The sequence below is a fragment of the Vitis riparia genome, chromosome 11 (genome assembly GCF_004353265.1).
Source record: "Vitis riparia cultivar Riparia Gloire de Montpellier isolate 1030 chromosome 11, EGFV_Vit.rip_1.0, whole genome shotgun sequence".
In the NCBI taxonomy this organism is placed as follows: Eukaryota; Viridiplantae; Streptophyta; class Magnoliopsida; order Vitales; family Vitaceae; genus Vitis; species Vitis riparia.
Window position 1 is genome coordinate 19,415,610 of NC_048441.1, and position 23,830 is coordinate 19,439,439.

Below are 23,830 nucleotides of genomic sequence, written 5' to 3' on the forward strand. Positions count from 1 at the left end.
TTGTTAAAAACTTGTTTTAAGGATTTTTTATGCTCTTTGAGATTTGACCTGGATGGGTGGACTCATTCGGGGGGGGTTGCCTTTTAACATCAGTAATTGAACGCCACTACCAATGATAAGGATGTGAAGGTAAGCCACTCCCGAAGCGAAGACAAAAATTGGGAAGCTGAAGACATCATTACGGGTCCAATTGATCAGTAGGATTTCCCCCATATAAAATTATTTGCCTTGTTTATATCACCACATACCACAGATTAAAAAAGAGAAAGAATCAATTGCCTACGGATTCTAACAGTGGAGCTCTCACAAGCAGTGTATATATTTACAATATCATAACACATGGAATCCATAACCTAGTAGAGGAAAAAAGGGGCCAAATAGGAATAGAAAAGATGAAAAAAAGAAAGAGCTCCAAAAAGAATTTTTACTGTTGGCTATTTACTCTTTTTGTACTTCAGTATCAGGCTCCGATTGAGGGGGGATTGATTGGGGGGTTTTTACGATCCAATAAATTCGGTATGTCTGCGCATGAGGGCCAGGTAGGGGGACGGTTTTCTTGGGAAAATATCTTACAAAAGAATGTCGGCAGCACTGCTCCTTGTTTACACTGCTGTGTGGATGCTCTATATTCCCTTTCTCCAGTTTCATGGCGTACTTGGGAGCAGGTTGAGTCAAAATATGGGGTTGATTTCATATTTGATTCAGGGGAAGCTTACCTATCTTCAAAAACAAAGTGTCTCTCCATTGTTTACCCAGTGAACAAAACTATCAGAAAATTCCTCAAGAACCTCTGCATTCTGCTCAATATCAGATGATAGCTCTGTTCCGCTCCGCTCCTTCCCCTGTTCAATATAACACAGAAAAAGGTAATTTAATACAAGTTATTGTCCAACTACCTGGGAAATAATGGTTTGGACCACATATACTTCCTTTTCATCATTCTTTTTCTTCAATGTTTGTTTGTTTGTTTGTCTTTAAAATTTTTTTTTCTTTTTGCTCTTAGTTTTTGCTGTCACTATTTTTTGGAAATGCAGCATATGTTAAATAAATAACAGTATATTTAATGCAAAACGCCCTTGTTCAAGTGCCTCAAGCATGAGATGGCGATACATTACCCATATATATACAAAGATATAACAGTGTTTAGCTTCACTAGACAACAATCAAACCAACCCACATGATCAATTTGACCTTAGAATCAGTCGGCCAACCTCTAACCTTAGAATCATTTTAGTAAATTCAACAGACTATAATAGCATGTAAAAGAACCAAACCCCTTGTTTGAAAATACTAAATCTGGAAACCTGCTTGCTACACCCTGGAGAACATTTCAACATACTAATTTTGAATAGCTTGTACATTAGATTAAAACAATAATAACCAACCCAACAAACAATGGTGAAGTAATGTCTGGATTGTACCCACAGGACCTTGTATGGTATATAAATATTTGATGCCATGGCCTTGAGGCCTCGCTTAGGTGGCAACAGAATGGCAGTAGGGTGGGTAAATTCCATGTTTGATTCCATATACCAAAGAAAATAAGTGTCAAAAAAATAGAAGATAAAATAGCAAGCCCATGTCTTCAGGAAGAGCGAAGCTACCTATAGATGAATCAGCTCAAATCAAATAATCATTTCTCATTTATATTTATTTTGTAATGCACTAACATCCATCATATTCTTTTATGAATAACCCAAGATGAAAACCATATAACTGATAGAGGCTTTTTTCAGGCGTGCTTTGTTCCATGTGGTGGAGGGTGGATATCATCAATTCAGAGTTTGGCGGAACTTATCCAGATCTGGAATGATCTCGAAACAGAAAAGCATAACAATTGTTTTCTTGTAAACCTGATACCAGTATGCCAAAGAAAGTACTTACCCTCATGCTGGATCCGTATTGACTTGTGCATGGGGTTGTTTCTCCCATTATTCCATTGACAACATTCTCTGATGACTGCCCAGAAACTGGAGAGTTCATAAGCATTGACCTGTAGCCAGTAAACAGTCAGGAACTAAATTTATCCTGATAAAGTTCATCATTACATCAGATGTTTCTGAAGAAACATCCACATAATCAACCAGTTCAATAAATTGGGTCAAGAAACAAAAAGCCTATCTATGATGGCTTTACCAAATAAAATTTAATCACATGCTCATCAGCACACATCAAAAGAATACCTGTCATATGGCTCCTCCTCGCATGAATTTCCAGAGGAAGACAGCCAGTCTAGATCAACAAAGTTTGAGCAGTTATACAAATCCCCATGTTCACTATTGTAACTATGATCTTCAAGGCTCCGGTCTCGTTGCATGTCTACAAAAAGCTGCCTGCGAGGCATTGAGGGAGTATACCTACAGAAAAGAAGAACAATAGCAGATAAGATGAAACATACATCATACATAATGATTTCAGATTACACATCACAAAACCCAAACCTTGATGATACCGATCCATAAAATATAAATTGATATATAAATGCACCAAGAAGTAGGATAAAGTGATTAATTGATAGAAGAAGAAAGAGAGGAAGAGGAGCAGGAGATGACAAATAGTTTATGAATTAAATATCTAATTATACAAAGCAGACACAGTGGTATGTAAACTTAAAAAGGTTATAATTGTATTCAAATCAAATAGCAAACTTTTTCCCAGATGATTTTGCTCAGAAAGCAGTATACCCGGTCCAGTTACTCCATTTACCATAATATCCATGGAAATATCGCTTTGTGAAACAATTGACCTCATTGACACACTGGCCTCTAGTTTTCTTTCAGAATGTTATACTAGAAAATGAGAGTGCAGCCCTTTGAAATCAGGCATATTACAAGCATAACATCAAAAATATTTTCCTAACTACTAATTTTGATATAGAACTTCATTCAAAATACTTATCCAGAGTGGTTCTGTTCAGGGCATTACCAAAAATTGCATTCTTCAGTCAAATATTTTCTCAAGAAAGAATTTCCATTTTGATGGCTGATATATTAACTTCAGATAATTCAACATGACTTCACAATCCAACAAGGATGACTGATCTCTAGCAAAGTGACACTCCAAAATACAATGGGCTTAAACACTGAAATTCTACAAGTGTACCACCTCTACAGGCAAAGTGAAAACAAAATTTATCTTCCTATGGTGTATGTATTAAGGGGATCTGGTTCCAACAAAAGGGGTAGAGATAAAATAAGAAAAAAAAACCTTGTTGGATCCAAGAAAGAGAAAGGAAAGCATCAAACCTTGCCAATGCCATATCACTTTCGGAAGTTGAAATTTCCGGTGATGACTCTGAAAGAACCTTGCTTCCCCCTTGTGATCGATTAGGCAAAACTGAGTTAGAAAGTTTCTCCTGGTTGACATTTGTTTCTTGGGCAGGTGAGCTGCTTTCACAAAGTATGTTTCCATCTGAATAACATCTTTTGAAAAATGACCTAGAAACCAAAAGTCAACATGTATCAAAATAAGCTGCAGAAAAATAATTCAGTAGATGAAATGTATTGGTTTTTGTTGAACTAGGCAAGGAAAACTACTAAAAGAACATCAATAAAACAATCCATAAAATCAGTTCCATATTCCTCAACTTGTTCAGAGTTTCATGCCCCTTAGAGTTTCATGGGCAGGGTTTTGAGTGGAATTTGTTTCTCACTTGTACTTTGGTGCTGTTTTTACCTTTTCTTTTCCTAAAGGACCTTTTATGTTTCTTTATTTTATACTTGTTCTACCTAATACAATTGCAAGTATAGTTTATACATACATGCATGTGCATATATATATATATATATGGTCATTTTCCAAGCATACACAACAATATTTCTTTACAGCTTCATTTATCCAGCTAAGTACCTTCCATTTTCATCTATATTTGTTTGTCCATTCCTCCCTGTATTGTAAAGTTGGTCAGAATTTAGCTCCCACAATGCAGGTTTACCCTGTTGTGGCTGGAAGTGCCCCAGGAATCTGCCAAAAAAGGGAAAACATACAACAATATAAAAGAAACCATTATACATAATACAAAATACATGCATTAATTACACTCTACGTCTTATCTGCCATTCATATTCTCTTAACATAAACAAGAATGGTGTGATATATTATTAAAGCCAATAAAGCAGGAGGGTTTTGAGAAATATGAATGTCCTGCGTGGTAGATAACAAGAGGCTCCCCATTTGCATGAAAAGCAGAATAAGGCCCAGGTTTGGCTCATGTTTCTGAGGCCTAAAAGAGCTTTTTAACAATAAAAGCACTTTTATATTATATTTGGTTACATTTAAGAAAAGTTTTTTGGTTAGATACATTTCAACTAAAAAGCTCTTTCAGGCAAAAGTTATAATTGAATAACTTTTGGCAGAGGCTTTTATTTGTTTGAAAACAATTTGTCATGTGAAAATTTGTAACCTTGTATATTTTGTAAAGTGGCAAATTTGTCCATTTTTATTTTAAGATCGTGGTTACATCAGAGAACTGAAAGGTCATAAAAGATACTTTTGATATTGAAACTCCTTTTAAAATGCTGTACTTTTCAAAAATCTTTTCTAGAAGGACTTCCTTAGAAGCTACATCTATGCCAAACAGGGCCTAAAACTGGAAGACACCACAAGATGTTAACAAAATTTGCTGTCTTGTCCTCAAAAGTGAGTGCAACCAACAAATGATGAATGCAAATCTGACTCACACATTAATTGCAGCTTGTTTCTCTGCATCCATGTACGCATTGCTGTAGTACCGCTGAAGAGTTCTGAAGAATTCCTGGGACTGAGTTGCTGCTTTCCACTGACCCCTTCTCTCAGAGAATATCTACTTAGCATCAATGTTCGGGAAGTTAATATATAGAGCACTGTAGACTTACTGAACAACAAGATGATTGCTAAGATATGGGAAGGAGGAATCCAAATCATGATTGTAGCTTTGAAAGCAAATGGGTGTCTGGAGTTGAAAGTAGAATAGTGAAACACCAGGTGTTTTGTGTAATTTAGACAGTGAAAAAGATTACGATCATGTGTACAGGGGTTTGATAAACTGTATGTTAGGAAAAACATGGGGAGCTTGGATTTGGAGTTGCATCACCTCTATGTCCCTCCAGGTGCTTAACAATGTAGCTTCTGCGGGATATTTTAGGAGATTTAAGGATCTGTGTAAGGAGCATTGTCATCTATTCTATTAATTTTGGCAGAGGTATTGAGTGTTTAATGGATAGAGCAGTGGCATGGGCTTTTATTTCTGGGTTCAAAGTGGAGATTTTGACTGCCAGAGTGGCTCATTCTCCCATTTGCTTTATTCTAGTGATACTTTCATCTTTCATGAACCTTCTTTAAGATCAGCTAGCTAACAATGCTCATGGGCATTCTCAGTGTTTTGAAGCAGATTCTGGACTCAAAATTAGGTTAACCAAAGCAGGATAATCCTGTGGAGTGACATTAATGAAATAGCAGTATTGACTGGTAAAATCTTGACTACAGAAACAGAATGGGTTCTCTTCCAATAAGTACATTAGTTTAAACTTGGCAAGAATTACAAGTCCAAAATGCAGTTCTGGGTCCATCATTTGAGAATTACAGGAGACAATACTGTCCCTTTTTTGTAGAGGATTTGGAATTCTATTTTTCTTTCTTTTTCTTTTTCTTCTTCCTTCTTCTCTCTCTCTCTCCTTTTTTTTTTCTTTTTTTTTTTTTGTGAATTGACTTAGGCAACAATGTCAAGCATCGCCAAAGTGGACCGGGAAGGGATCGCTTCTTCCAAGGAGGTGGGAGGTCGGGCATCAGATGTCTGCCTATTGAATTGGGTTTTGTTGAGTAAGTGGAGTGGAAGTACAAGTGGAAGGAGAATTTGTGAAGGGGTGGTGGGTCAAAATACAGGTACGATAGAGGAACTTGACCCGCATTGAATTGAGAATTCTTCCAGGGTGAAATCATCGAAGGGATGAGCTACAGAGGAGGTGAGGCATTGGTACCCATTGTTTGAGAGGTCCCTTCATGACAAGTAATTCAAGCAGGACCCTCTTTTTTATTTGAGTGGTAGTCTGAAGGTAGAGTTGTCACTAGGTTAGAAGGTGAAGTTGCTTCTCCATTGAATGTGGTTTGGGGTTCTTTAGGCCTATCAGTGGTGTTTCTTGTCCCGACAGCAGTGCAGAGAAGATTTGATAATCAACCATTTAATGAATGGGGACTTACTACAAGATATATACAAGAGGGAAAAAAATGAAGAATGTGCCTATCAGGTTATTGTTTTCTGGCATATGAGGATTACTATGTATTGAAACACCCATCCAATAATGCAAAATATCAATTTTGACTCCAATTGCAAAAAAACAAATCAAATCAATTCTTGATGACTTGGCAAAGAGAGAATGAGGGAGTGAGGATATGACAAAGGTAGTTAAAGAAGAGAATACAAACAAAAACAAAAACTTAAGTTCAATTATTCTTTTGAATTAAAAAATTGCATACACTAGCAATCAGCATCACAAGTCATCCTTACCTTGTTATGAGCAGCTGAGCCACCATATTGGTGTGCAAGTGTGTCACCCATTCTTTCATAAAACCCCATTAAATCATCAGCTAAAGGAGCATCAAGATCTATTTTTGGGACATCTATAACACCTAAAGCATGAAGCTGGCGACCAAGAGCTGCCAGGCCATATGCATACTGTGCAACATTAGTCCGATCCAGGCAGTCTATGCAATTGGTCCTGAGCACCCCCTTTTGGAGCATTGGTGGCTTGACAGAATGATTTCCATTAGCAATATTGTTACCTCCACTAAATTTCCTCTCTAAATTATCATCATCCTCGTTGTGACTCTCACAATTTTCATGGAGAGATAAGTCGCTCATATCAGAGTTCCTGCATTATATTTTCATAGCCAACCTTCCTGTCAGTACGCTAGCATTACTGGGAAAAAAACTAGTAAAGTAAAAATCTACAACATGATCTTTTTGCTTCCAATAATACGTGCAATTCTCTATGGGAGATTAGAGTTACATTTTCAGAGATCAGAAAAGCATAGGGAATCCACCATCCCACCCAATTTCCCCATGTATCTACAAAGTAAATACTGCAATATCCATCCCAAGGCTATGGCAACCAACTATAGCTAAAATTTATTTCAGCTACAAAGAAGAGGGAAAAGAGAAAGAAAAAAGAAGAAAGCTCATGATTTCTAACACCCAAATCAATAACCAACAAAATCAAACATCATGAATCACATCATTTATACACAAATTTTAGCAGGAGAAAAAAAAGAGACTATTCACTGAGTGAATAGTGAGCTATATTAAAATCTTTTGTACAATCACATGATTCAACATGCTTAACTTCCAGAATTCAATGTCTTAACACTAGGATTATATATATATATATATATATATATAAATGAAACCTTCATGACAGCAGGTGATTAGGGAAGTTCAGAGGGAGGAAAGAGTGGGCATTAGATCCTTAAAAAAAAGGTTCCTTTACTAAAACACAAAATGGAAATTTATTTAAAAGAAATTTAAAAAAAAAAAAAAAAAAAAAAAGGGGGCACATGGAACAGCAAGTGTATCTGCTTTTGTTGATCTTTTTAAAGCAAAGATACCATAGCCAAGCTACTGACAGACAAAGACAATCAGAAAAGCGTATATTCCTCATGGCTTCAAGCATGATCTGAAACTAATTGGTTCTCTAGTAACAGGGAGAAAGATCTTTTATCAAACATTAGAAAATAATATCAGTGCAAATAAGCAGGATAAACAAAAGGAGCCATATTTGATGCAAATCTCAGACAGCTCAAATCATGGAATAGAGTCAACTTACTCGAGTTGAGGCCCTTTCAAACAATTCTCAGGTTTCAAGTCAGGTGTCACTTGACAATAAAAGAAACCCGTTAACGTCAACGCATATGAGGCCACTCTTCCCAGAAGTAGCAAAACATTTGTAGCTTTGCTGAAAAACATTGCTTTTCCCAAATAAGAAACACATCTATAAAAGAGCATTAGCATAAAAAATAAAGCCCAAAACTGAGATAAGTCAAGTACCTCCGAGAATGTCTGTGTAGATCCCAATGAAGGAACTTGAGGCGGTTTTCCTCTGATAAATCTTTATTAATATATTCAATTGCATTAGCAAACTCAGCACGAAGAATGGACTCTCGAGGCCTCTTCTCATGTGTCTATTGATTAAAAAAATAGTGTCAACCAAAAGAGGGTAAAGAAGATAAAAATTATTCAACATCTGCCAATCAAATGCATCAAAATTTTGGAGTTCCCTATTACCAATATTTCTATGCAGTAATAATATCAGAAATCCTCTATCCTCTGCATGCTTAATGACAATTTATGAAGAAGAAGAAGGTGATGGAAAAAGACAAGAATTAGATCAAGTTATAAATACCTTAATCAAGTTCAAAATGATTATAGGGTTGCCATATCTCTTGACAAGATTTTCAAAGTGAAGTCTGGTGGCTTCATAATTTTGATCCTTCTTTGACACTAAAGAAATACAAGTGTCAGTGGAAAAAAAATACAGCATTATGTTTAATGCTATAATTAGCATGTGAGAACATACATATAATATCAGGTTTAATATTCAAGCGTGACGTTTCCTGTGACCAAAAGAGAGGGATTGACCCACGGTTCTGGACAATAGAACTAATTTGAATGGGAGACCCTTCAGGGACATCCTCAAACACAATCTGTTCTGTCTCAACATCATTAGCTACTCTGCCTTTCTCATTTACACCTCTTTTCAAATACCTACATTAGAAGAAAGCACTCGATGAGAAGCAAATAAACATAACATTAACATATAAAGCAAGTGGCCAAAAGTGAGAGAGGAAAAAAATTTACATTACTCCTAACTGTATCAGAAACATTTTCTTTCTCTCTCCTTATTGATGAATTATTTCATTGCAATATTACAAAATCTTGAATGTAGTAGCTTAGCTAACCAGGTCCACTTGTTTCATTGGACTCATAAGCAAAGTGAAGTTAAAATCAATGAAATGGATAATAATCCATCAATAGCTCATTCAGGGCATATAATGAATATTCCACACAGAGATGCTTATATATTATATGCAATAAACCTTTTCAAGATGCCTTACTACAACGGATCATTAAAGAATAGCAACAAAAGATACCATGTATTTTCTTAAAAGGACATGGTTATAGCATAGAATAACTAACAATCACAAGAAGCCAGTTCAATCCCACCTGGTGCCAGCATAATGCCGTGAACGCCTAGCAATGAGGGTGAGTTTAAAGTCCCGTCCAGAGATAGAAAATTTGGCCTGGTTTCACACAACATAGAGCAATCAATAAAATGCCAAAGGTTTGGTGCATGCAAAAAGGAGCAGACAAGCATCTACTGAGTTTTCTAGGCAATACTGATATATCATCGAGACAGTAAGTTTCAACAAAATTCGACCTATCAAAAATTGAGTTTCAACAAAATTAGGAAGCTAAACATTTTTTGTTTCTGCTAGGAAACATTTTTTTTCTTTATTCTTTTTTTTCTTTTCATCCCTGTTGGGACTCTAACCTCCCACATTCCCACTTGAATCCCTTGCCACTTGAATCAGGCATCAAGGCAAGAAGTAAAACAATTTTTAACTACTTATACCTCAAACAATTTGATCTGCCATTGTAAGTGCAAGTCTATAAATAACTCCCTTTTTCAAAAGTTAAAACATTGCTCATATCTATGCTATGAGCACAAGCAAATGGATTCAAAATTGGAGAATTGTTTTATATCCCCCAAAATGGACATGTATAAGCAAAGGACTTTCAGCCCATATTTGATAACAAGCCTTTATATGATGCTGAAAAAGATTCACTTCTCCCCAAGCATCTTCATTTCAGGGCTTCATGAAACCATTTTCCCTCTCAGGCAGCATTCTTGAGATTGTGAGTGAGAGATATCAGTTATAAAAAAAAGGATGGGATCGTCCATAAGGCGAATTTTAAGAAGGCTAATAATCATGTGGACTGCATTTTTTGGACCATACCCTCAACAAGAAAGGGTTCGGTATTAAATGGCAAAGAAATTCAGGGATGATTATCTTCTCTTTTCCATGTACATTTGTCTCCATTTGTTCCAAATGTGAAAGCTTGGGCACCTTCTTCTTCAAGAGTATTCTCAACAAAATATTTTCTCTTAGCATTTTCTAATTTATCACATTCAGTTTCTTTCAATCCAGCTAAATTTTTGTAGGAATCAAAAGTCCCTTATAAGGTCATGGCCTTTGCATGGTTAATGGCACATAAGAAGGTAAATACCAATGATATACTACAATTGAGGTCATTTAAAGCCCTTAGTCCCGATTAGTGCACCCTATGTAGGGGGAGTGGAGAGACAATTGATTATCTCATCAATGCTTACATTGTCTGATTACTTTGGAATTCTGGCACAAGATATTCTCATAGGTTGGGATGGTACGGGTTCAACCAAGCAGTGTTCATGATATGATGGTTACTTCTTTTATTGTGTTTTGGGAACTCTACTAGAGGCAAGACTCTTTGAAAGATTGGTTTTTTTTTATAAGTAAGAGACTCTTTTTGAAAGATTGTTTGTCTCACTATGATGTGGATTGTATGGAGAAAGAAGAATGCTATGATTTTTTAGGATACTTGGAAGACGCTTGAGATAATGTGAGATTTCAAAGAAGACGTGGTCTACCCTCTTCCCGCCAAGCGTCGATCGACGACAGGGACATCGGTGTAGCAGTGAGCCTATTTTCACACGGGGTTCGTCGTCGTCAAGTGAAGACCGCAACATGGAAGAGGAGTTTGGGATGGGATTTCAGATGGAGCGAGGAATCATAGTGAATCCTCTCTCTAGATGTCCTCTGTCTGGTAATCTTTCGAAGGAGGACACCTCGGCGAGCCGCGATGAAGTCAAAGGAGGGCTAACGGGACGAGTGAGGTTTGATCCTCGTGGCTCTTCAAACATGGTTTCACCTTCTAATTCAATAATCAGAGGTAAAGGACTCATCTTTGAGGGGATTTGCAAAATTCCGGGAGCCAAAAACTTGGAGGTATGTAAGCCCTCTCCTTTTCAGCCACCCGATTCACCTTCTTTTCCTTCCTGTAGTCCGGATTCTCCTTTGACAAGTCCCTCTGGTCCACTTCTCCCCAATTCAGTCCCTCTTCCTCAATCTCCTACGGAAAATCAAGTTATCTCAAAAAAAATTTATGAAAAAGGTGGTGTTGACTATTTAAAATATGGTGACATCCCTGACCGTGTTGAAGAGGAGAACCAGTGTGCTTTATCTAACCAGATGACCGAGAGCTGTACCCCTAAGGAATCTATTGTCAGGTCGCATAAGGAGGATTCGGGTGATTTCCTTATTGATGGTTTGTTCCCCGGGAAAATGGCCAAAGTGAGAGAGGTTTTATGCTCTCTTGACATTAAGGTGTATTCCAGGAGGAAGAACAGAGGCCCCACAGGTTATTGAGACCTGTTGGTTTTGGCTCGGAAGGTTAGGGTCCTTGTGTTTTCCCATGAAAATTATCAGTTGGAACGTTAGGGGTTTGGGTTCAAGGAATAAGCGTAGGATGGTTAAAGATTTTCTTAGGTCAGAGAATCCGGATGTTGTGATGATTCAGGAAACAAAAAAGGAGAATTGTGATAGAAGGTTTGTGGGTAGTGTCTGGACGATCAGAAATAAAGACTGGGTTGCTCTTCCGGCGTCTGGGGCATCAGGTGGGATTTTAATCATCTGGGATTCAAAAAATCTGCATAGAGAGGAGGTGGTGATAGGATCTTTCTCAGTCTCAGTCAAGTTTTCTCTAGACGGTTATGGACCTCTTTGGATTTCCGCTGTTTATGGTCCAAACAGTCCCTCACTTAGGAAGGATTTTTCGGTGGAACTTTTTGACATATATGGATTAACTTATCCGTTATGGTGTGTGGGCAGGGATTTTAATGTCATAAGGAGAAGCTCAGAAAAAATGGGGGGTTCTAGCCTAACACCAAGCATGAGGGACTTTGATAGTTTTATTAGAGAATGTGAATTGCTTGACCCACCTCTTCGGAATGCTTCATTCACTTGGTCAAATATGCAAGAGTCTCCCGTGTGTAAGAGACTGGACCGTTTTTTCTACTCAAATGAGTGGGGGTTGTTCTTTCCCCAAGGCCTTCAAGAAGCCTTAATCAGAAGGACCTCGGATCACTGGCCAATTGTTATGGATACCAACCCGTTTATGTGGGGGCCAACACCTTTTAGGTTTGAGAATATGTGGTTACAACACCCTAATTTCAAGGAGAACTTTAGAGATTGGTGGAGTGAGTTTCAAGGAAACGGATGGGAAGGTCATAAGTTCATGAGGAGACTTCAATATGTTAAAGCCAAACTGAAGGAGTGGAATAAGTTTTCTTTTGGAGAGCTTAAAGAAAAGAAAAAAAGTATTCTCAATGATTTAGCTAACTTTGATGTCATTGAGCAGGAAGGAGGTCTCAATTCTGATTTGTTAAGCCAAAGAGCCTCAAGAAAAGGGAAGCTAGAGGAATTAATATTGAGGGAGGAAATTCATTGGAGACAAAAAGCTAAGGTGAAATGGGTCAAGGAAGGGGATTGCAATTCTAAGTTTTATCATAAAGTGGCTAATGGCAGGCGAAATAGGAAATATATCAAGGAGTTGGAGAATGAGAGGGGCTTAGTGCTGAAGAATGTCGAGAGTATCACAGAGGAGATCTTACATTACTTTGAAAAGCTTTACACAAGTCCTACAGAAAAGTCTTGGGGTGTTGAAGGATTAGATTGGTCCCCTATTTCGGAAGAGAGTGCGTTAAGGTTAGACTCCCCTTTCACTGAAGAAGAGATTTTTAAGGCCATTTTTCAGTTGGATAGGGACAAGGCTCCGGGGCCTGATGGCTTTACTATTGCCGTATTCCAAGAGTGTTGGGATATGATTAAGGAGGAGTTGGTGAGAGTGTTCGCAGAATTTCATAGGAGCGGAATTATCAATCAAAGCACTAATACCTCTTTCATTGTTCTATTACCCAAAAAGAGTTTGTCAAAGAGAATATCAGACTTTAGACCCATTAGTTTGATCACTAGTCTCTACAAGATTACAGCCAAAGTGCTCTCAGGGCGTCTAAGAGGGGTTCTACATGAGACCATCCACTATACTCAAGACGCTTTTGTTCAAGAGAGACAAATATTGGACGCGGTTCTTATAGCGAATGAGATAGTGGACGAGAGAAGACGGTCAGGGGAGGAAGGCGTCGTATTCAAAATAGACTTTGAAAAGGCCTACGATCACGTGAAGTGGGATTTTTTGGATCATGTGTTAGAAAAGAAGGGGTTCAGTCCTAGATGGAAGAAATGGATGAACGGATGTTTATCTTCAGTATCTTATGCAATCTTGGTGAATGGTAGCGCTAAAGGGTGGGTTAAGGCATCAAGAGGAATAAGACAAGGCGACCCTTTATCCTCTTTTTTGTTTACTTTAGTCGCAGATGTACTGAGTAGGATGCTTATGAGAGCAGAGGAAAGAAATATGATGGAGGGTTTCAGGGTGGGTAGAAATAGAACTAGGGTGTCCCATTTGCAATTTGCTGATGATACCATATTCTTTTCTAACTCAAGGGAGGAAGAGCTGCAGACTCTGAAGAGTCTTTTGTTAGTGTTTGGGCACATTTCTGGGCTCAAGGTCAATCTTGACAAGAGTAGTATTTATGGCATCAATCTTGATCAGGCTCATCTTTCAAGATTGGCTGTGATGCTTGATTGTAAGGCGTTTGGATGACCTATTCTCTATCTAGGTCTCCCTTTGGGCGGGAACCCTAAGGCGTGTGGCTTTTGGGATCCAGTGATTGAGAGAATCTCAAGTAGATTAGATGGGTGGCAAAAGGCCTACTTATCCTTCGGGGGGAGGATAACTCTTATCCAATCTTGCCTTACCCATTTGCTATGTTACTTCTTTTCCTTATTTAAGATTCCCGCTTCAGTGGCTGCAAAAATCGAGAGGTTGCAAAGGGATTTTTTATGGTCAGGGGTTGGGGAAGGCAAAAGGGATCATTTGGTAAGGTGGGATGTTGTGTGCAAATCGAAGACAATAGGGGGTTTGGGTATTGGGAATATTTCTTGGAGGAATCTCGCTCTTCTAGGGAAATGGTTATGGAGGTATCCTAGAGAGGGTTCAGCTCTTTGGCATCAGGTCATTTTAAGCATTTATGGTTCACACTCTAATGGTTGGGATGCTAACACTTTAGTCAGATGGTCACATTGCTATCCTTGGAAAGCTATTGCACAAGTCTTTCAGGGGTTTTCCTTATTTACTCGATATGTGGTAGGAAACGGGGTAAGAATTCGGTTCTAGGAAGATTTGTGGTGGGGGAACCAACCTTTGGGAACCCAATATCCAAGACTATTTAGAGTAGTCGTGAATAAAAACATTTCTATTTCTTCAGTTCTTGGTCCATCTCGTCCTTTCTCTTGGAACTTGAATTTCCGCCGTAACCTGTCAGATTCTGAGATTGAGGACTTAGAAGGGCTCATGCGGTCTCTTGATGATTTGTATCTATCTCTTTCGGTCCTAGATGCCAGATTATGGCTATTATCCTCTTCAGGGCTTTTTTCAGTCAATTCATTTTTTCTAGCATTATCTCAGTCTTTTGGATCTCCTCAGGACTTTCCTTCAAAGTTCGTTTGGAATTCTCAAGTTCCTTTCAAAGTGAAGTCCTTTGTCTGGTTAGTGGCACACAAGAAGGTGAATACTAATGACATGTTACAAGTAAGAAGACCCTACAAAGCTCTTAGTCCTGATATTTGTATTCTGTGCATGAAGCATGGGGAATCAGCAGATCATCTTTTTCTTCATTGTTCCTTGACGATTGGGTTGTGGCACAGGTTATTTCAGTTAGCTAAGATGGATTGGGTTCCCCCAAGGAGCATATATGACATGATGTCCATCAAATTTAAAGGCTTCAGTAATTCTAAGAGAGGGATAGTTTTGTGGCAAGCTGCGAGCATCGCTCTAATTCGGGTTGTGTGGTGGGAAAGAAACGCAAGGATTTTCGAGGATAAAGCAAGGAATTTAGAGTTCCTTTAGGACTCTATTGTTTTCCTTGCTTCCCTTTGGGCTTTCTGTTCCAAGGCATTTAAGGGGACTCCCCTTAATGTGATTCAATTGGATTGGATAGCGGTGTGTACTCCATAAGGATTGGTCCTTAGTGGGAGTTCGTTTGTTTTATGTGTTTTTTCCTGTAATTTAGTTGTCTTTGGTGGGAGGATTTCTCATCCTTCTTCTTGTACTTCTTTTTTTCTATCATTATATCTTTGTGTCGTTTCCAATAAAATAAAAAAAAATAATGTGAGATTTACTTCATTTCTATGTTTCTTTTTGGGCCTACTGCACTGATGTTTTAAAACCCCTTTCCCTTGAGTGTCATCCAACTTAGTTGGCTTTCAGTATGTACACCTTAGGGTTGGACTTACATGGTGAGGAGCCTAGATCAGCTTTTGGAGATGTTATACTTGTATAATCTTTTTTGTTCCTTTTGTACAAATCTCCTTGTAAAGCAGAGGTTTTTTTTAGGTCTTTTGATCAGGTTTGTATTTCATGGGAAGTATTTTCTCATTTTTCTCAAGTTTTTTCTCACATTAATTAATACATCTTTTGTTTCTAATAAAAAAAAATGTTAAAGGTTGGATTAGTTTAGGCCTCCAGACATATCCAACAAGGCAACCCCCATTTCTTGTTTCTTACTTATTATCACAAGAGATTTCCTTATTAGATTGATCTATAAGATTGATAAGAGGGGCTTGATTGAGTAGTTTGAGGTTGATGGGGACCAAGCTTGTATCTCCCTTTTGTAATTTGTAGAAAACATCATTTTCTCTTTAAGTGACAAGGAATTCGTTTATAATCTTAAACTCATTCTTAGAACATCTGAGGATGGTATCTAGACTTATGATCAATATAGATAAAAGCACTTTAATAGACCTCAAAGTTGACCATGATCATTTGTGCAGCTGGCTTCTATAGTGGGGTATAGAACATACATATGGTCCATGACTTATCTAGGCCTCTCCCTATGATTCAATCCTAAAGCCACCCAATTTCAGGGACTTGGTTATGTAGAAAGTTTCCAAACAACTAGATGGGAGGAAGATAACTTATATGTTCTTAGCAGGTTGAATTGATCTGGTTCAGACTCATTTAACATAAATTCCAACATACTCCAAATCAAATTTTAAAGTCTCACATAGCCTTTGTAATTGGGAAATTCTGAGGGATTTCTTTTTTAACAATAGAAGAAGCCATCTAATTGCATTGAATGAGATGTGTAAACCTAAAGCAGCAGGAGAGGGGGATAAGCATGCGTGTGTTTGGTGTTGGGGCCTGGGGGAGTCACTGTGAGGAATGGAGCATTTATTGGTGATGGTGGCAGCGGTTCCCGAGGTTACCTGGGGTGCCTGGTTCCTTATGGCATTAGATGATTAGGATCACTTATGGTTTGCACAAAAAAGAGTAGATTCAAGGTTTGAGATCAGGACGCCTCACTGGTGTACTTGGAAACCAATAACCCAGGATAGGGGTGGTTGTTTGTAGAGGTGTGTGGTGATGAGATCAGCCCTAATGTTTGCAGTTCCCTTGCCTTCATCCTTTCCAGATTGAGCTTCACTTCTATCTCTCACAATTCTCCTTCTTCAAATTTCGATTTGCATGCACTTAAAGCATCAAGAAATTGATGACCTATTGTCCTTCTATTGCATTTTGGGAGCATGTCTCTTTCTTTCTCTTCTCAGACAAGAGGTATTGAAACTCGGAAACTAGAGTTGTTTATGGAACCCATTTTTGTTCGGTCATAGGTGGGTCCAAATTATACTCAAATTTAGTTCCCTGACAGATGATTTAAATATATAAAACCATAAACTAAGATATTTTTGTTATTAGATAGTCAGGAGATCACAAACAAAAATATAACCGGGCCTAAAAAATTCCAGCACTGCACCTGACCAGGGTTGATCCACCTGCAGCTATACAAATGAAGGGGAAAGCATACACAAATCATAATGAAATTCAATTTCCTTACAAAAATTCATTCCAAACATTATCCAATCCTCACCTGCTTGAAAAATCCATAAACCAATGCAACTGTCCAAACTGTATTCTGGAGGTGATTCCGTATTCCCCGAGTTAAGAATTCATTCCAGACAAACATAGTTTCATAAAGGACCTGCCCTGTCTCATTATCACACAAGTTCCTTTGAAGACTACGCATAACATGGTATGAGTAGCTGAAAAAGAAATCCTTTGTAAGATCCACCATGCATAGGAGCTTCTTGTATCTATAACACCAATAAAACAAATGTAAAAATTAAATAACAATCATAAAGTTTTGAGCAAAATTTCAGAAAGGATAAAGCATAAAGAAAATGCTTAGGTGATAGATTGAAACAAGAAAAAAGATGTTCCATTCATGAAGTAGGAAGAATTGCACTGGTACATAGTATCAACAAAAACCTGATAGATAGACAAACAAGATGTAAAAACTGGAGTATTCAGCTATTTTATTTGATAATTTATTAATTAATGATGAGTGTGATAATTATAAATTAGTAAAAATTAACGTGTTTGTACGGCAATGTGCATTAGAAATGTCTGCTGTTAAGAAGGTACTTCAAAGTTAAATTACTTCCTATAGAAAGATTAAAGGGAAATATCGAATGAAAGAATCACAAGGAGAACACAACAATTTCCTGACTAGAAAAAGGGACTCCATTTTTATAAGTCATATCTAAGGTTTCTGCCAGAAGTACAATGGACTTAATATATTTACATTCAGAATGAACAAGAGACCTGTTCTCATTCATAGAATAAGCCATATTGGTCTGAACATCAGGATTTGGAAGTGGAATCATCTCACTCTTGGAGACAGCATATACCGTGTGGCCACAGATCACACCAATTTGCCTTCTTTCTGTGATAAGCAGCATGTAATATGGACCCAAAAATTTAATGAAGCCTAGAAAAAGCAAAGCACCATGAGTACTGCAATGAAGATAATATGTTTTCTTAAGGTGCAAATATCTTTAGTACAAAAACATTTCAAACAAGACCTACATACCAACAATTCCATAACAAGTAGTGACAAATCTAAGTCCACCAGTGGACCTGTTTCCTTCGTTTATCCGTCTCAAAAGATCAGAGCATTCACTTTCTGTGTATGTCGTAGAATCCTCACGTATGTTTAGCTCAGAGGGGTCCAACCTGTCAATCTTTAGCACTCTCCAATATGTTCTAGTCTTGTCCCTCCCGATCATATAAAATTTCTGCAGCATGACATATTGCCAAAATATGAGTAAGTTGTTGAATATACACAAAAAGATTTAAAATAAAGGGAGTATATGCACCAATAAACCTGTTTAAGAATGAAAATACTTTGCTAAATAGGCACTTGATCCTTGTTTTTATTCAATGCAAAATGAGATTGTTCTAAAAATGAAGTAGTCATGAAGAAAAAACAATTAAAGCATGAAATTGGGAAAGGAAGTACAACAGATAAGTTACAATTCGAATTTTTATTTTTGTTTTTATTTTTTGATAAGTAAAGAAGATTATATATATTAAGAAGAGGCGCCAAAATTGCGACCCAAGTTATACAAAATAAATACACCCACCCCCACACAGCTGAAACAAAAAAAGCTGCCAAAATGAAGGTACGGAAAACATCCCCACCCTAAAATTCCAATCTTCTTATTAATTTTAATCACAGTAAAAACCATGCAAAGTAGAATAAGTCCCGCAGTCCTATGCCAAAATTCCAGCAAAGGGGATGAAGTATTTACATCTTTGAACATAATATTTGTTTATAAAATGAGAGGTAAACAAACTAGAGGTGCAGGAGTCAAGAAGCATTATCATTTAGGAGGTTCAGCGTAGAAGGAGTAGTATGTTTTTGGTTGAAAGAATAACTAGATGATAGCTTTCTTTTCTAGATTTGAATTTTGAATAGAAGAGGAGTTTCACTTTATTTTATTAGAATATATTACATCAACAAGAGCTGAAACTCTGGAGCTTGTTGAGAATTTGTACTTTTCCTCAGGCAGCTTGCAGCTTGAGCTCATATCACAATAGAATAAATCATGATTCTGTGACTAGAGAATTGTAAAATAGCTTCAAATAGTGTAGGAGGTTCGTGTAGGAGGTTCATGCAAGTAAGATTTTTACAAACTTGGCCTGAATTGAAATTAGAATTATAGACCATAAATTCTTTGATTAAGTGCCTACCTTTACAAGAAAAATAATATGAACAAAGAACAAAACAAAAAAAGGAAACCAATTTGACACGACAATTCACACAATTTGAGAACTCAGCCATGATGTTTGACCCAGCAGAAAGTTAATAACTTGGCCCAGAAGTAAATGACTCAACCAGCTCATACACTAAAGATTCTAGACAAAACCCGAAGAAAGAAAAGTATGCTGTTTGACAATTTCCAAACTGGAAGAACATAACGATGGGCTTTTTTTTTGGGTGACCCATGATCAAACTCCATTGAAGATGAACTTTGATGCTAAACACATAACATCTGAACACCGAATGTAGCAGTGCAAGATAAGAGTCATAGCTGAATTGAACAAACACGCATTTGATTCAGATTCCGTATAAGAACCAAAAGGCCCCATCAATGAAATGGAAATGATGCCATGTTTCCACAATTCAAAAGACAGCCAGAATTTTCAAGCAAAAGAAAAAACGAATCAAAAGAAAGTATTGCCAGGAGATCAAAGCTAGAGACGAAATTAAGAAAGGCAAAAAAAGAAAAGAAAAGAAGGAAAGGAGAATTACAGAATGAGTCTCGTAGAGTCTGAATTTCTGCATACAAGCGTGGGAGGGACGGGGTTGCTGACGGGGAGACTCGTTCTCAGAAGCCATGATTGGAGGGGTGGGGTTCCAGATCCCGAGCCTTAGGCTCGGGAACAGAATCAGAAGGGCATGCAAAGAGGAGCTGATTTAGGCCCCTATGACCCCATTCACCCACTTTGGCTGCTTCAAATACAGCATCCCCTTCCCCAATCTCCCCCTCTTTGACTCCTCCCTTCCATTCACAATTCCTCCCTCAACCCCAACACACACCAATAATGCCTCCAATCCAAACCACACCTCCCTTCTTCTTCTTCTTCTTCTTCTTCTTCTTCTTCTTCTTCCTCAATCAAACCCTATTCTATTCTATTCCACCTCCCTAGAGAGAGAAAATCAGGTCAGATCCGGAGAGCGAATGAAAACCACAATTTGGGTGAACCCTCCATCCACACATCACAAATAATAATTTTAACACCCCTATGTTTATATATTTATTATTTAATATTTACACACACCTCTCTCGATATTAATAATAAAAATTATATAAATAAAATAGAGAATAATAATATTAATGGGCAGTGTGAAAACTGAAAAAGGTGGAGTATGTCATGTGAATCCTACCTGTGTGTTAGTGTTACATTGTGGTGAAGATTTGCCATGCCAAATAATATTTCATTTTCCCTCTTTCGGAGACACCATTATATTTTCTTATATGCTATAATCCATTCACCATCAATTAAATCCCATTCCCTCTATTATTCAAATCATATTATTTTATACCTCCTATTCTATTCCTCTATTTCCTTACATCGTATTCTTATCTATTTATATTTCAAATTTTCATATTTGAGCTTGGACATAAAAAACTGATTAGTTGACCATCCATAAATGTGAACATGGCGAAGATGTAGGGTTTGAATTTTATTTTATTTTTATGGATAAAAAGGGGGGAAAAAAGGTGTGTTGCACGTGGTGATTATAGTGAGAGAAAGTGGTCAAGAATTTGAGACACCTGTTAATATTTTGTCGCCTCTGCCATCTGTTTGATTTCGGTTTGCCATTCCAGCACGACACGGTGCGACAATGGTTGACTAATCTTGTGCTAATCCCTTTACTAAGTTTTATTATTAATACTCCATTTTATTATAGAATTTTAGCATTCCATAACTCCAAATTTTATCATATATTTTCAACCCTTTAAATTTATATTTTAGTAACTACCAATTTCACATGGTAAACATCTTCAAAGGATTATTATTTCCAGAACCAAACATGGCATGGCATCAGTAACATTAACATAGGTGGTGCCCAACAAAACAACGATGTGCTGAAGCGTACAAGTTGACATGGGGTGGGAATATTGGATTTGGTATCTCAAGATTCTCAACAACCAAAGCATATACCTCCCACTCCCGTGCCAACATTATAGGTTTATGGTTATTCTATCCCTGCGGCCCTGCCCTTATTAGTGTGGAATGAGTCAAATCAAGCTCATCCAGCGATTGGATTATCCGGGTCATCCACTATGTCAGCAATGGTCATGCGCTTCTTCTCCTTGCTCCAGAAGAGTTCTTGTAGATTATATGGCCCTACAGAGAAAGGAGGTCCATCCCAGAGACCCTTGGCAAACTGCTCATGGATCCTCTCCGTTGGATGGAAAGAATCCCACCATATGTACTCATCTGGGTTCTCACATAACTCGTACTCAGTCACCTTCTTTGTTCCACCACAACTGAAGACGCCCCCATAGGGCCCTGCTCCACAGCATGCATTCACCCCATCCTTGAAATCTTCACAATTAAAACGCGAATTTGTCCTCAGTATAAATGTAAAAACTTATCAAGAAGTGGTTTATCACAAATAAATAAATATTGCTAAGTTATTCTCAAAACATAGCGGTTTTGTTGAATAGTATACTAAGACCTTTTGCTTTCTAATTTTACATAAAACAATAGTAATTGTTTATATAAAATGTAACAACTTTTTTATACTTATTTAAGAATATAAAGACTTCTATAAACTGTTTATTAGTTGCCTACCTTTTATAGAAAAGTTATTTTACTTTGTATATAAATAACTACTTTTTTTACTTATAAAAATGTATTGAACCATGAGAGTTTCATTTGAAAGTGATTTTAGGAAACCTTAGAATATTTTTAACACTTAAAAAATTTAATAATTTTAAGTGTTAAAAATATTATAAGCATTTTTTAAAATCACTATCAAACCCACTCTAAAATTGTGTTTGTAAGTGTTTCTAAAAAGTATTTTTATCATTTTTAATACATAAATGATAAAAATTTTATAGTATTATAAATATTAAAAGTGCTTATTAAAATCAGTATCAAACAAACTCCAAAAATGTGTTTGAAATTGATTTTATGAAATGATTTTATCTTTTTTAACATTTGAATGATGAAAAATTTTAAGTATTAAAAATGTTAGAAACATTTTTTAAAATCATTATTAAAGGTGTAAGTAATATCTTTTAAAAGTGTTTCCACTGAGAGTAATATTAACAAAAACACTACAAATGAAAAGCATTTTAAACCGGAATCACTCCTAAACAGCTCTTAGTCGCGTACTTACCATACTTGGAGGGATTGTTTATTCTGTCATTAAGCCAATTATAGAAGTTGGAGTTGGAGTACATGAACCCTTTCATCGTGTGTTCAAGGCTTCTGAGGACAGCAGACAAAGCATTATTATGTGCAAGTGCAAGAGCACAAGCCTCTTCCAAGCAGCCACCTTCACTGGCTTTGGGGTTCAGAGCCCTCAGGGCAGGTAAACAACCTAGTGGAGACAAGCTCAGGAAACCAAACTTCCTGCCTCCTTTTTCATATAAGACCTGAACAGAACAGGCACAAACACAAGTGTTCAGCAGGCATGATAACCTTTGGACTGAAGTTCTGTGATGACTCAGTATAAACTATAAACACGATAGAAAATAAAGGGCTTAATCACCTGAATTGCCCGAGTCAAGTTCCCGATCACCATCCCAACATAAGCTTCGGGATGGTATAACTCTCGCATTTTAGGACTTCCCAGATAGCCGCCCATATAATCATTGCTGCCAATGCTAATAAAATAGACAGCTTCTGATATCAGTTCCTTAGCCTCCTCATCTCCCAACTTCTCTGTTAATGATTTTTGCACCTCCTCAAAGTTCTTCAACTGTGTTTGAAGATCAATCACCTAATGCAGAAGATCAATCTGTAAATCTACCTTATCTCTATATAGATATTCACACACAGAAAACCATTCCTTACCAAGCCCTGATTGGTTTCAGAAAGAATGCCAGCCCCACCAGAGGCAAAGTTGACGCCATTAATGAAATCAGCGGATGGTTGAAAAAATGGAGGAATCAATGGCAGATTAGCATACTCAGCTGTATCAACAGTAACAAAAAGAAGAAGCCAGTACGATTTAGGTAATGATTCTGAGAAAAACTACATAAACACAAGTGGGCTTTGTACCTATGAAATCAACGATTATTCGGCCTTCACAGAAGCGGCCAGTGGGCTGATCGAAGAAGCCATTCTGGCCATATGGCTTGTAGTCTGCTCTGTTTTCAGGGATGGTGTTGATGTAATTGTTGTTGCCGGGATCGACAGTCGAGTCTCCGAAGATGAAGAAGGCGCTGGTCTTCTCCGATGGCTGTCCCCATGCCCCAGCACAAAATACTGATGATATTATGGCTATGGAGGTGACCCAGTAGCCAAATTCTGAAATCAGGCTCGCCATTAATTAGGAAGATGAACCATTCTTGATATCTTCTCTGTACTCCTTATATAACTCCAAACTAGGGTTTTAGTTGGCGATCCCTCCAATGAAATGACACTATTTTCATTGCAATCGTCAGCGGGGAGGCCCGGCCTCGTCTACAACGATGTCTGTTATATATGAAATTTTCGAGGGAAATAAAATTATGACGTATTTGGAAAGATCAGTTTTCTATTTTTAATAAATTCTCCCCACCTTACTGTGAACTCAATGAATAAAACGGGAGAAATGAAGAAGGTAGAGAAAAA

The 23,830-nt window shown here is 37.4% G+C and overlaps 2 protein-coding genes across 2 annotated transcripts; both read right to left on the minus strand.

Moving 5' to 3' along the window:
* Window positions 1–178: 178 nt before the first annotated feature.
* LOC117925200 (phosphoinositide phosphatase SAC3-like) lies at window positions 179–20,251 on the minus strand. Its single transcript, XM_034844134.1, has 16 exons — window positions 19,785–20,251; window positions 18,060–18,264; window positions 17,792–17,957; window positions 17,058–17,280; window positions 9,194–9,270; window positions 8,547–8,734; window positions 8,373–8,470; window positions 8,018–8,151; window positions 7,797–7,925; window positions 6,482–6,845; window positions 4,680–4,801; window positions 3,850–3,963; window positions 3,246–3,437; window positions 2,184–2,357; window positions 1,885–1,993; window positions 179–842 (listed from the first exon to the last, which is right to left on the minus strand). Exons 1-16 carry the CDS (start codon window positions 19,869–19,871, stop codon window positions 723–725), a joined length of 2,502 nt encoding a protein of 833 aa, XP_034700025.1. The 5' UTR covers window positions 19,872–20,251; the 3' UTR covers window positions 179–722.
* A 772-nt stretch (window positions 20,252–21,023) lies between these two features.
* On the minus strand, window positions 21,024–23,635 carry LOC117925413 (GDSL esterase/lipase 5-like). Its single transcript, XM_034844413.1, has 5 exons — window positions 23,276–23,635; window positions 23,069–23,187; window positions 22,764–22,994; window positions 22,389–22,647; window positions 21,024–21,589 (listed from the first exon to the last, which is right to left on the minus strand). Exons 1-5 carry the CDS (start codon window positions 23,541–23,543, stop codon window positions 21,291–21,293), a joined length of 1,176 nt encoding a protein of 391 aa, XP_034700304.1. The 5' UTR covers window positions 23,544–23,635; the 3' UTR covers window positions 21,024–21,290.
* Window positions 23,636–23,830: the final 195 nt, after the last annotated feature.

Bases quoted from the DNA above. Each gene is read 5' to 3' on its own strand.
- LOC117925413 (XM_034844413.1), bottom strand. From the start codon at position 23,543: ATGGCGAGCCTGATTTCAGAATTTGGCTACTGGGTCACCTCCATAGCC. The intron at 22,995-23,068 runs GTAAGGAATGGT...CTTCTGCATTAG, and splicing joins CTGAAACCAATCAGGGCTTG to GTGATTGATCTTCAAACACA. The intron at 22,648-22,763 runs GTGATTAAGCCC...TGTTCTGTTCAG, and splicing joins ACTTGACTCGGGCAATTCAG to GTCTTATATGAAAAAGGAGG.
- LOC117925200 (XM_034844134.1), bottom strand. From the start codon at position 19,871: ATGGCTTCTGAGAACGAGTCTCCCCGTCAGCAACCCCGTCCCTCCCAC. The intron at 17,958-18,059 runs GTATGTAGGTCT...TGCTTTTTCTAG, and splicing joins TACTTGTTATGGAATTGTTG to GCTTCATTAAATTTTTGGGT. The intron at 17,281-17,791 runs GTCTCTTGTTCA...TTGGTGTTATAG, and splicing joins TATTCTATGAATGAGAACAG to ATACAAGAAGCTCCTATGCA.